Source organism: Myotis daubentonii, chromosome 5 (assembly GCF_963259705.1).
Source record: "Myotis daubentonii chromosome 5, mMyoDau2.1, whole genome shotgun sequence".
Classification (NCBI taxonomy): domain Eukaryota; kingdom Metazoa; phylum Chordata; class Mammalia; order Chiroptera; family Vespertilionidae; genus Myotis; species Myotis daubentonii.
In genome coordinates this window covers 93,833,420-93,845,760 of record NC_081844.1, presented here as the reverse complement: position 1 = coordinate 93,845,760, position 12,341 = coordinate 93,833,420, and the positions used below count along the sequence as shown (strand labels likewise).

Genomic DNA, 12,341 nt, shown 5'->3' with positions numbered 1-12,341 from the left:
AGAGTTCGTTGGGCCCACACTCCAAATGTCAACCTAAATTGATTTATATTTTAGAGCAGGGGTCCTCAAACTTTTTAAACAGGGGACCAGTTCACTGTCCCTCAGACCGTTGGAGGGCTGGACTATAGTTTAAAAAAAACTATGAACAAATTCCTATGCACACTGCACATATCTTATTTTGAAGTAAAAAAACAAAACGGGAACAAATACAATGTTTGTATTTGCATGTGGCCTGCGGGCCGTAGTTTGAGGACCCCTGTTTTTGAGTATATAAATGTCTTTAACCACCTAGACCAGTGATGGCGAACCTAATGACACTCCTGTCAGAGGTGACATGTGAACTCATCTTTTTGGTTGATTTTTCTTTGTTAAAGGGAATTTAAATATATAAAATAAATATAAAAAATATAAATCTTTGTTTTACTGCAAATATCAAAAAATTTCTCTATGTGACACGGCACCAGAGTTAAGTTAAGGTTTTTCAAAATGCTGACACGCCGAGCTCAAAAGGTTCGCCATGACTGGTCTAGATGGTTGTTATCCCTGTAGTAAAACTAAGAAAATAAGACCTCTCTCTCTCTCTCTCTCTCTCTCTCTCCTCTCTCTCTCTCTCTCTCTCTTAATTGATTTCAGAGAGGAAGGGAGAGGGAAGAGAGAGATGGAAACATCAGCAATGAGAGGGAATCATTGACTGGCTGCCTCCTGCATGTTGGATCGAGCCCACAACCCAGGCATGTGCCCTTGACCGGAATCAACCTGGGGCCCTTTGGTCTGCAGGCCGACGCTCTATCCACCCGAGCCAAACCGGCTAGGGCTAAAGACACTTCTTAAGTGGCCTGTCCAAGTTCCCCTCAGCTGGTCTGTCACTAAAGGTGACTGTCCACCATGCCACCTGGGTCACCGGCACGTGCGTGGTCAGTTAATGCACATGCCCTGAGAACCTGAAGTCACCCTGCTTGTCCCCTCTGTTTTTCAATGTTAGGTGTCACCTACCTGCCTGTCCTGTCATTCTGGACCTTCAACGGGCTCCTACTGGTGGTTGACACCACCGGGAAACCCAACTTCATCTCCCGCTACCGGATTCAGGCTGGCAAGAATGACCCGGTAAGAGTTGCCCCAGCTCCGCCCTGTCACAGCCCAGAAAGCGGGGCTAAAGCCACGCTCTCAAAATCCTCACCGGCTGGCCCAGGAGAGACGGTGGCCAGGGCGAGCCTCTATGTCAAAGCCAGCGCTTGGCCACTGAGGGCCCCTCCTCTGTCAGGTCCTAGGGGTCTCCTCACCCGCACGTTGACAGGCCACGCACTCTCATAACCTTCATGGTTCAGATGAGAAAGCGGAGGCTTTGAGATATGACATGAGCAGAACCACGATCCACACTCAAGCTTCCTGACACCATGGCTCATGCTGCTAACCACAGACCGCATCGGCACTCAAGAATATCACCTAACCCGCAACACCCCAGCTACAGTGATCGCACAGCCCACGGGAAGGTGTCGCATTTAGGCAGAAGCTAAGGTTTCAGAAAGGAGCGGCAACTCGGTCAAGGTCAGACTGTTCCCAGGAAACAGAGCCAGGGCTCCTCTTCCCTGACTCCAGGCCCCGCGCTCCCACACTGTGCGCCTCCTCAGGTAGACACACCGGTAAGAAGGACGCCCCGGAGGCCGTGTCGTCTTTGGCCGATTCCAGAAAGGCCCGATCCCTCACTTCAGATACCAGAAGCAGATCCTCCAGTGCCGCCTGATGCTGCAGCCACTCATGAGATCCGGCCTGATCTGCTCACTCTCCCACGCTCCTCTTTCCCCCTCGAAGCTCCTGGATCAGGACAGCCTTGCTTCCTCCTCTAAGCAGAGGGAAGCTTCCGCAGACTGCGGCGCACGCTCTGCCTTCCCCCTGCTACCACGGGAGCTCTCCTTGCCGGTCACAGCTGTCCTCCCAGGAGCTGTGGGCCACAGACAGTACCGCTAGCTCACCCCAGGAAATTGTTCCCTTCTCCCTTCTCTTTCAAAAAAATTTATTTTATTTATTGATTTATAGGGGGAGAGAGAGGAACATCGATTCGTTGTTCTGCTTATTTATACATTCATTGGTTGCTTCTTGTATGTGCCCTGACCAGAGACTGAGCCCACGGCTTTGGAGTAGCGGGATGATGCTCTTCCCAACTAAGCTACCCGCCAGGGCTCAATGTATCTTCTGTTCCCTTACTCTCCTAGATTATCCCTCTAATGATTATTATCGACATGCTGTAATTTTTTCCATCTTAACACTAAACCAGCCCTGGCAGGGTGGGTCAGTGGGTTGGGGCATCCTCCTGTACACCAAAAGGTCGCGGGTTCGATTCCTAATCAGGGCACATCCCCAGGTTGCTGGTTCGATCCCCAGTCGGGGTGCATATGGGAGGCAACCAATTGATGTTTCTCTCTCTCTCTCTTCCTCTCTAAAATCAATAAATATATTCTCGGGTGAGGATTTAAAAAAAAAAAACCCCACCCACAAACCAAACAAAAACCCTTGACCCCGTCTCTACACTCCCTACCACTCATTCTTGCTCTCCTTTGCAGCAAAAGTCTTTGCAGTTTCTACTTCCTCTCTGTCCACTCTTCCCCCCCAACATTGTGTAATTATGAACAAATGTAGACATATATACAAAAGTAGTACAATAATCACTCATTTACATTTCACCAGTTTTGAACATTTTACATTTGCTTCTTCAATATATAAAAGTGTATATATCTGTGCCTCTATAATTTTTTGCTTAAGCATTTGAAAGTTCCAGACATCATAACATTTCACCCTAAGTCCTCAGGCTGCATCTCCTAAAATAACCACAGATCATCATCTCTTGATAGTGTAGTGCTCGGAAAAGCCGGAGGAAGGGGAAGGCCTGAAGTCTGAGGGCCACCATGAACTCAGGCTCACCTTCAGGCAGCAGCCCCTACAGCTTGCAGAGGGGACTTGGGAGGAATCCCTTCTGACCAACCCTAAACCAGCTCGTCAGACCCCAGGAAGTGGCCCGTGGTTATGGGGCTATTCCTGGGACCCCCAGTGCTCTGAGGAAGGGAGTGTTGGGGCTACTGATTCTGGGGAAATGCTGGCTGCCATCAGTGACCTTGGAGAGGATGCTCAGGCAGCCCCACTGTGCTGCCAGCTGCAGCACCAGGAAGGAGAAGGCAGGTTCAGGCAGAGACTGAGGCTGCGGGGGAAGCCCTGCCAGCTGGTTCCACCCAGGGCGGGGCAGCCGTTAGGAGCTGCCAGCTACGGCCAGACATCACCCCGAGCATCCACCTCTGCATGAGGGCTTCCTGTGAGCAGGTCACAGCGGAGCTTTTCTAGAAGGAGAAGACCTACATCTCACGCTGTCCCTTCTCCCTCCTTCCTCCCCGGGCAGGTGGACCCCGTGAAACTGCGCCAGTCCATCCGCACGGTTCTGCTCAACCAGTTCCTGATCTCCTTGCCCATCGTGGTCCTCCTCTACCCCACCCTCAAGCTGTGGAGGGACCCCTGCCGCCGAGAGCTGCCCACCTTCCACTGGTTCCTCCTGGAGCTGGCCATCTTCACGCTGATCGAGGAGATCATGTTCTACTACTCACACCGGTGAGCGGCCGCCGGGCACAGCTGGCACCTCACTCTCCACCACCTGCCTGCAAAGCCTCCCACCCAGCAGTTAACAGGGAGACATCTGTCCACAGCTGACGACCGAGACAACCGAGAATGTCCAGAAAAGAAAGCCTCTCCATTCCCGGGGCTTTTCACATTCACTTCCTTAGTGAACCCTTTCCAGGCATCCTCCCCGTTTTACAGCTAATACAGCTGAGGTGCAGAGGCAAAGTGAGCCACTCCCACGCTTGTGTGCAGCGTAAGAGGTGGGGTTGAACTCAAAGGCAGGTCTGTGTTTTCAGCCTTGCTCCACAGACGTAACGCCTGGGGCCCACACCTCGGTTTCTCGTGGTCTGTGGGAAAGGGGGGAAGGGAGGGTGGCAGATTATGAACTATGAACTATTTTCCAGGCTCCTTCACCACCCAATGTTCTACAAGAAAATCCATAAGAAACACCACGAGTGGACAGCTCCCATTGGCGTGATCTCGCTCTACGCCCACCCCGTGGAGCATGTGGTGAGTAGAGCTCGCGCCCCAGAAGCAAAGGCACAGGCCAGCCACCTTCCCTCCGTCTCCTGCAGAGAACCGACCGCACCGGCCCCTCCCGCTCCCCATTCATTAAATAACCAGCACTTACTGTTGACTTAGCATATGCCAGGCTATATCCTAGATGCCCATCGTAAGTTATCTCATTTAATCTTCCCAAGAACCTTTTTAATCCTCATTTTACTAATGAAGATGTTGAAGCTCAAACCATTAATAACTTGTCCCAAGATACAAAGGTGAGTGATTCCAGCAAACCAGGGTCTTGAAACTTTCAAATTCTCCAGACCTGAGTCAAGGAAGTCTTCCTGGTACCACCCTGGGGCAAAGGGGACACCCAACTAGGTCCCCTCCATCTCCCTGGGGCCCACCATCCAACAGCCCTTCCCTTGCAGGTTTCCAACATGCTGCCGGCGATGGTGGGGCCCATCGTCATGGGCTCCCACTTGTCCTCCATCATGGTGTGGTTTTCCTTGACTCTCATCGTCACCACCATCTCCCACTGTGGCTACCACCTACCCTTCCTGCCTTCACCTGAGTTCCATGACTACCACCATCTCAAGTAAGGCTCCCTTGCCCACTGTGGGTCAGTAACCTCCACCTCTACTTCTGCTGGCAGACACTGGTGTCCCTGTTTACACGCGGCGCTGGTGGAGGCAGAGGTCTGGAGGTGGGGAGAATGACCATGCTGGACCCCAGGCCACCTTGCTCGTTCCTTCTTTCTGATACTTGCTCTTCCTGCAACTGGGATTTTAACCTGTATCTAGGTCCTGGCCACTCTGAGTATGCAATATAAGCTAGGGCACTGTCGGAAAAATGGGGGGACTTGTGCACTGAAAGCTTCCAGGCTTTCTCCAGGGTGGCCTGGGAGCCCCCTGCACAGAATCACCTGAGATGTGCTTCACAAGTGCAGGCTCTTGGTTTCCACTCCGAATACGCTGAATCAAAGTGTCTAGGGGGAGGGAGGAGCAGGGCTTAGAAATATGCTTTTTTTTTTTTTTTTACATTTGTGCTTGTGTGTTTGCTTGTTTTTTTTAATATATATTTTTATTGATTTCAGAGAGGAAGGAAGAGGGAGAGAGAGAAACACCCATGATGAGAGAAAATCATGGATCGGCTGCCTCCTGCAGGTCCCCCACTGGGGATCGAGCCCACAACCCAGGCATGTGCCCTTGACCGTAATCGAACCTCGGACCTTTCAGTTTGTAGGCCGACATTCTATCCACTGAGCCAAACCAGCTAAGGTGGAAATCTGCATTTTAAAGGGTGTTCCAGGGGGTTCTGACTCAGCCACAGGTTGTGACTTGTGTGCATAGCTATCACAATAAGAGCTTTTCAAAGGAAGCTCACAGATTTCCAGTCTGGGGTGTGCCCCATCCCCCTGGGTTTTCTGATGCAGGTGGTCAGCGTGGAGGGGAGGGGTGGGGGTGGGGGTAGGAGGGCTTAGAAATGTGGGAGAGGCTGGCACAAATGAGGCCAGCTCACAGGTCTCCAGCATCCTCTTCTCTCCTCCAGGTTCAACCAGTGCTATGGGGTGCTGGGGGTGCTAGACCATCTCCACGGGACAGACACCGTGTTCAAGCAGACCAAGGCCTACGAGAGACACATCCTCCTGTTAGGCTTCACCCCACTCTCTGAGAGCATCCCCGACCCCCCAAAGATGGAGTGAGAGAGGGCCTGAGTGCCATCCTGGCTGTCCCCTCAGCAGCGGACTGCTAAGGTGGCCTGAGGCCTCCTGACCACACCTGGGAACTCACTTCTTCAGCTTGGCACTAAAGATAGCACCGCGAGGGCGGGGGCAGGCTGGCTTCCAGGAAATGCAGGGCCAAGGCTCCCCTAACTGCCCCTTTTGTCCCTCCAGGGGACCAGGAGTTAGCTTAAGGAAGAGGAAGAAACAGCTCCCCACAATGACCAGTCCCTACGGTCCTCTGCTGTGAAAGGAAAGTGGGGCCCGGATGACTGCGTAGGCAAGATGTAGCTAATGACAGGTGGCAGCCACACTAGAGCCTGCGTGGCTCCAGAGAGCCCCTTCTGCTGCTAGGGGCTGGGGGGGGCCAGAAGAGAGCACTTTCCGCCTTTTCTGTCCCCCAAACTTCTCTCATACCCTACTCAGGCTAGAGCCAGACAGCCTGGCCATAGTGGTAGGGGTCAAGTCCCCCTTGCCCCTCCCAAACAGAGTCAGTGACAAAGGCCCCCTTCACCTCTGACCCACTGCAAACAAACGTCAGCCCTCTCTGAAAACAAAAATAACATCGAAGCTCCTCCCTGATTACAGCTGACACCACGGGTGCAGACCGAACGCCAGTACCTTCAGCCAAACCTGGAAACCAAAGGCCAAACCCTGTGGACCTGCTAAACTGGGGCCCTTTAATCCAGAGGGAAGGGTCAAAATTTGGGGACACGACTGAAGCGCCTAACTAGACTCTCTGAAGCAGGGCCAGAGGCTAGAACCCCCTTTCTCCAATGAGAAGGTACGAAAAACATGGCTGAACAAAGGGCAAAATCCTCATTTCCCTCCCCAAATGATTACTCAGTTGTTTTAGCAGTGATGCCTTTTCAAATGCAATCTTACCAGGAAGCTTGTCTGAAACAAAAACACAGAGCTGCTGGGGTGGGAGCAATCCCCACCCTGCCTGCCCTCAGCAGCCCTGGTCTTGCCAGGGGCCGGTGGCTCCCAAGAACAATCTGACCACTCTGATTCGAGAGGCCGCCATCATCACTTACCAAATGCTTCCACATAATTGGGTCTATTCCTGAACTTTCAGTTCTCATATGTCAAGATAACCACCCACAGTAGCTTTATAAAATATTTAAATATCTGATAAGGGCAAGTCTCCAGGCAGAACCATCAGCGCTAGGAATCCAGAGGACCTACCTAGTAGGCTGACTGGGCACTTTCCAGGTAGAGTCTTCCCTGGCCTGTCAAAGCCCCACCCACTCACCCACCTCAGGAGCTGGTGCACCTGGTGGGTGACCTATATCCTTAGCTAAGTCCTCACAGCCACTAGCCTGCACCCACAACCTGGGACTTATAAACGTTCGGACAATAGCCCACCTCCAATGTCCTTAAAAAGGGTAAGAAATGAGGAACCTGGAGAAAGTGGAAGAGTGGAAACAGTTTTTCCCTTTAAGACCTTGAGATTCGGAAGTTCTGGCGGGGCACCTGGGGGGCAAGAGGCAGGCGGTCCACCTTTCACCGCTTTTGGCAGGCTCGTGGGTGGGCCCTGAGGTTGGTAAATGAAAAAGGCTCAAGCAAAGGCTGAGGTCTCAGATTTGCAGCAGAAAATGTGTGAGAGGAGGAAGCAAGGAAATAAACTGGTCTCCTTTTCACTCCATTAGCCACTGCAGCTTTTCTCGCCACTGCACAACTCACAATCACATGGCTTCTCAGAGCTTCGGGCCTCTTTCGCAAGCATTCCCAACAGGTGTGGGAGTGAGGCTGCATTAACCGTCTTCCTGTCTGAACCAGTCTGCACAAGCTGGCCACTATCTCCTGCTCCCTGCCCACCTGCTGGCTGGTGGAATTCTCTGGAAAACCAGGCATGGGACACAGTTGCCAGATGAATGAGTAAATAAAGCCAGAACTTATTTTTAGTTTTTTGACTATACATCTAGGACCGACTGGCATTCAGAATACTACTGCCCGAGGCTGGCCTCACGGGTTGGGGAAAAGCCACCAACAGTCCTCGAGGCCAGTCCCGATGCGGGTGGGGGCTCCTGCCTAGCACCAATCCTCAGGCTCACTGGCTCACCTGGACTCTATAAGGCCAGTGGTGCACTGGACCCCCCAGCAGGTCTGTTCAGTGAGGGGCAGTGCCAACCCTCCTGTGAAAAATCAGCACCCCTCTCCTTCCTGTCCGTCTCTTCCCTCAGGGCCAGGCCACAGCAGGTGCAGGAAACCCTGGCTGTTGGACTGGTCTGTTTTATGGCACTGGTGTAGCTCCCACATCTTACTTAAGACACAGGGTGAACTCAAGACTGGCAGCTCTCATGCTGCCTTAGAAGCTAAGGGACCCCTGTCCCAGGCAGGCTCCCCAGAAGCCCAGGCAGGGTTCTCCCCTCACCAGCTCCACCCCTCACAACCATCAGTTGTATCCCAGATGGGAGACCAGCCAGTATTGTGCCTTTTCAAGTTTTTATTTTTATATGTTTTTTTTGTATTAAAAAGAAAAGCATAATTACCACAAATTACAAAGGACTAAAGCAGACTAGAATAATGAATCACTTCAGCCTGGAAAGCAGATACTCTCAATAATATTAATGTTATAATACAAGCTCATTCAAGTATTTTACATTGTTTGTCCTTTTACGTGATATCCTAGCACATGGTAAAGATAATGTACTATGAGCATAATGTGGAACCTTCTCCGCAAAGCCAGGTGACATGTTTTCCTCTCCAGTGAGAAATGGGCTGTAAGTTCCTATCTTCTCTGCCGCTGCCGTCAACATGGCTGAAGGAGAGGGTGGCGCTGGGGCAAGTCCAGGGACCCTCCACACAGGAGGCACTATGGGATCCCACTCAGGGGGGTGCCAGATGATCCAGACTGCTCTACCCAGGCTTTTGGCAAAATCCCCAACGCTGGTCGCCTTCCTGGCCCCTCTCCCCACTTCTAGGGCTTTCTGAGCAGCTTGCTTTCTTTTCTAAAATCAATCACCAGGAAAGGGGGAAGGGAAGCTACAAATGAACAGAACAGAACACAACTTTGACATGGGGCTCAGCATCTTGATCTGAGCCCCAGGGTCCAGGCTGGGGCTCGGCCCGGCAGCCCCTCTCTGCTGGTAGTGCACCTGTTCCCAGGTTCAGGAGAGGGTGAGAAACCTGCCCCGAGCGGGGCTGACACACAAAGGGTGTGTTGGCATGGGCCAATCCTGGAAGGATACAAGATGAACAGAAGGATCTGGGCAGGCTATTTTGTGTCTCAGATCTTGGATCCCCATGAGAGGATGGTGGGTGTGAAGTGGCAAGCCCTGATGGCCCCTGCCACTCCTGGCATGCTTGTCACAGATACATCGGTCCTAAATTCAAGTGTCTTCAGAAAGTGAAGATGTAAACTACTCTTTGCAACATCAACTCCTAACATGTTACAAAAAAAGAAAAAAAAAAGAAAGTAAAAAGAAAGAAAAAAGTCTCCTTTCTCCCCATCCTCAGCCTATGTTGAGATGAAGTCCTCACCTCAAAGGGGCTTCCTCTTTCTGGGGTCTCTGTGGGGAGGGATCAGGGAGAAGATGGCAGCCAGCCCCTGGCCTGGGAATAAACTCTGATCAGAACAGCCTGTCCCCACACCCCCAAGGCTTCCTTGTGCCCCAAACCCAGCAGAGGACAAACTGAGGTTTCTGTGGTGCTGGATACAGTACAGGGCTGCGCAACCTGAAGCAAAGGGGAGATACAGCAAAGGAGGCCGGGGTGCAGGAGTCCAGTGTCTGGTACAACACAGGGTGGGCACCAGACAGGGCAGGGAAAGGCTGCAGATCCCGCCGTCAGAGCGGAGATCAGACACTCATCCGTGGCTTTTGAGACAACCGGGTCACAGGAACTGAGATGGGTTTCCCAACATACTAACCATTGGGAGGGCAGAGATGAGGGGGCAGGCCAAAAGCAACGACGTGCCCAAGATAGAGGCAAGTCTTGGGGTACTGTCCCCTACTCCTAACCTTTGGGCCCAACAGAAGGAGTTGAAAAAGAGGGCCAAGAAAGTGTCAGCAACTGAGCAACATTACCACAAACTTTTCAGTGCTGCCTGGTCCCCACTGGGGGTGGATGCATTGTCACCCCACACCCAACACAGCCCAGTCCATGTGGGTCAGTCCTTCATCACCCCCAACCCCCAAGCTCCAAATGCCTGTAGACTCCAGCCATTCCATTGTTTCACAGCCCAACCCAAGCAGTCAGTGGCTGGAGAAGTCAGGTATACTCTATGTCCACATATACCTTCCTGCCATGGGGCTTCTCCAACTGGCAGGGTTCTCCCCAGCCCTCAACGCCTCCTCGTCCCTCGTTCCCAGGCAGGGTCAATTGGAGGCTGGGCAGAGATGGCTTGCAGAGGGGAATGCAAGATGGGGAGACCCCACCAGACCCAAGGGAGGAGAACGGCATTTTTCTCCACCTTTTATGAGACAAAGCCTCCTTGAGTCTCAAAGATCTTTCAGGGCAACTTAAGAAACACTTCCAAGCCTCAGCTGCCAGGTGTTCAACTTTCCCCTCTGAAGTGGGAAGATGGTCAAGCTGAGGATGTGTGTGTCCCAGATCCAGGCCAACGCTCTTCTCCAACAGTTTGAAGCAAACTTGGCCTTGGGGTTCCAAGGGTAGGATGAAGGGTATCACAGCAGGGACAGGGCCTAGTGTGAGGCAACAGCAAGCAGAGCGAGGACACGACAGTGGCAGCAGTAGACACAGGACGCCAGCTTCAAACGATGCAACAGCAGGGATACTCGGGCACGGCTCTCATCCGGGCCAGCCCCAACTCTCTCGCCTCCAAGGCAGGAGGCACTGTACATGCAATTCAGTCCAGAGGAAGAGTCTAGTCAATCCAGCCCAGGCACATCCAGAGAAGGTGAGAGCTCTGAGTGGACTCCACCGAGGAAAACAGGCATTTGGGTATTTCAGATTCCCGCTCCACAATAAGGCAACTTTTAAAAAAATATTATTTCAAAGAACAAAACAAAACAAATTCCAAGGGTAGGCGAAAAACATCACTTGCTGTGGATTAGGTGGGGGTTTTCTGATTTTCTTTTTTTGGTCTTTTATGGTCGGTTTTGTCTTTTTTTTTTTTTTTTTTTTCTTCCTTCTTCCCCAAGGATGATAAGGTCAGAGAAAAATAAAATAAATCATCTTTCAATAGTCTTTTCTGGTATGAGCAGCGTCTCTCTGGGCTGGGGAGTAAGGGGTACGGGAAGAGGGGAGTGGGGAGAGGCCAAAACCTCCCCCACCTCCACTTTTAGATCCTTTGGTTTCCTTCTCCCGGAAGATGGCAGAAGGGCACGGGGCAGTAGGGGAACATGATGATGGCAAGCCCCAGATGATAACGGGGCCAGTGCTCACGGGGCCCAGGGCGCTGCAGGGCCTTCCATGGAACAGTGCTGGGCAATGGGGCCCACAGGGCCTTCTTGTGGGCTGCATAGTTGGCTTGAGGGGGAGCAGGAGGCTGTGGGATGGGGGCTAGGGTTGCGGCCTATCCGCCGTGGGCAGGGCTACAGAGTGATTTTGGTAATCCAAATGAACTATCAATAATTTAAAACTTGATATATATATGTATGTATATATATATATATATATATAAAATCTCCCCTGTGCCCTCCCCCCTTAGAAGCTAGAATGTGAAGAAGTCATGGAGAGAGGAGGGTGAAGGGAATGTGTGGAGGCTCCTGCCCAGGGTACCTCTGATAGCCCAAAAGGTGTACACATTGCTACTCAGCACAAAGGCCTGTCCCTTCTCTGTCCCCTCTCCTGGGACTGGGTGGACTCTTGCCCATCCCCCTTCCCCCAAAGCCCCCAGGGCCAAGGGGTTTTCACTTTCCCAAAGTCAGTGTGCTGAGTGCTGGGTTGTCCATTTGGCATCTTCCCGGGTGGGCGGGCCAGCAGGTGGGGTGGGGGATTGGCTGATCACGGTAGTGGGCCTGCTGGAAGACTGGGAGGGGCACCGCTTCCTGCCCTCACCGCCACCACCTCCTGCTGCCACTGGGTGTCGCTTGTGGTTGCCCTCTTCACCCATGGGGGGCTGTAACAGAGGAGGGAATCACAGGTGATTAGGAGGCACCATCCATCCCGCCAGGGCTATATAGGGCACTCCTATTTCCACCTCCAAATGTTATGCAGATAATGAACAGGTTTAACCCTAAAAATGAATTACCAGTTTTACTGAGAATGTCTCCATGCTAGGATGCCAGCACCATGCTATTTTATGCACTTAGTCATGGGGTCTGCACCACCCTTGGATGCAGACATGGGTGCAGATCATCGATACTGTTGAAGAGGAAACTGAAGCACAGAAAAATAATTTGCCCAGGGTCCCATAGCTGGTCATCAGTGAAGACAAAATATGGACTGGACCCATGTACTGCTGAGGCCCAGGCTTTTATCCACAGGAGTCCCTGTTCCGGTTATGGGAAGGGATCACTGCTCAGGAGATGACACATGGAATGAGGCATGCAACAGGCTGAGACGTCTCCGCTCAGAAGCCCCAGAGGCTCCTGGGGACTGCCTCGTC

The 12,341-nt window shown here is 52.2% G+C and overlaps 2 protein-coding genes across 4 annotated transcripts in view; one reads left to right on the top strand and one right to left on the bottom strand.

Annotated features, from left to right (window-relative positions):
• The first annotated feature begins 946 nt into the window (after positions 1-946).
• Positions 947-7,465, top strand: FAXDC2 (fatty acid hydroxylase domain containing 2). The gene is made up of 5 exons (XM_059699005.1): positions 947-1,104; positions 3,386-3,591; positions 4,005-4,110; positions 4,533-4,699; positions 5,653-7,465. Exons 1-5 carry the CDS (start codon positions 976-978, stop codon positions 5,804-5,806), a joined length of 762 nt encoding a protein of 253 aa, XP_059554988.1. The 5' UTR covers positions 947-975; the 3' UTR covers positions 5,807-7,465.
• A 3,423-nt stretch (positions 7,466-10,888) lies between these two features.
• Positions 10,889-12,341, bottom strand: part of LARP1 (La ribonucleoprotein 1, translational regulator) — a 52,346-nt gene continuing 50,893 nt past the window's right edge. For all 3 annotated transcript variants that reach the window (XM_059699003.1, XM_059699004.1, XM_059699002.1), the window contains one exon: positions 10,889-11,852. In XM_059699003.1, the coding sequence (XP_059554986.1) occupies positions 11,658-11,852 (195 nt within the window). In that variant the 3' untranslated portion in view covers positions 10,889-11,657. The remainder of the gene's footprint in view (positions 11,853-12,341) is intronic.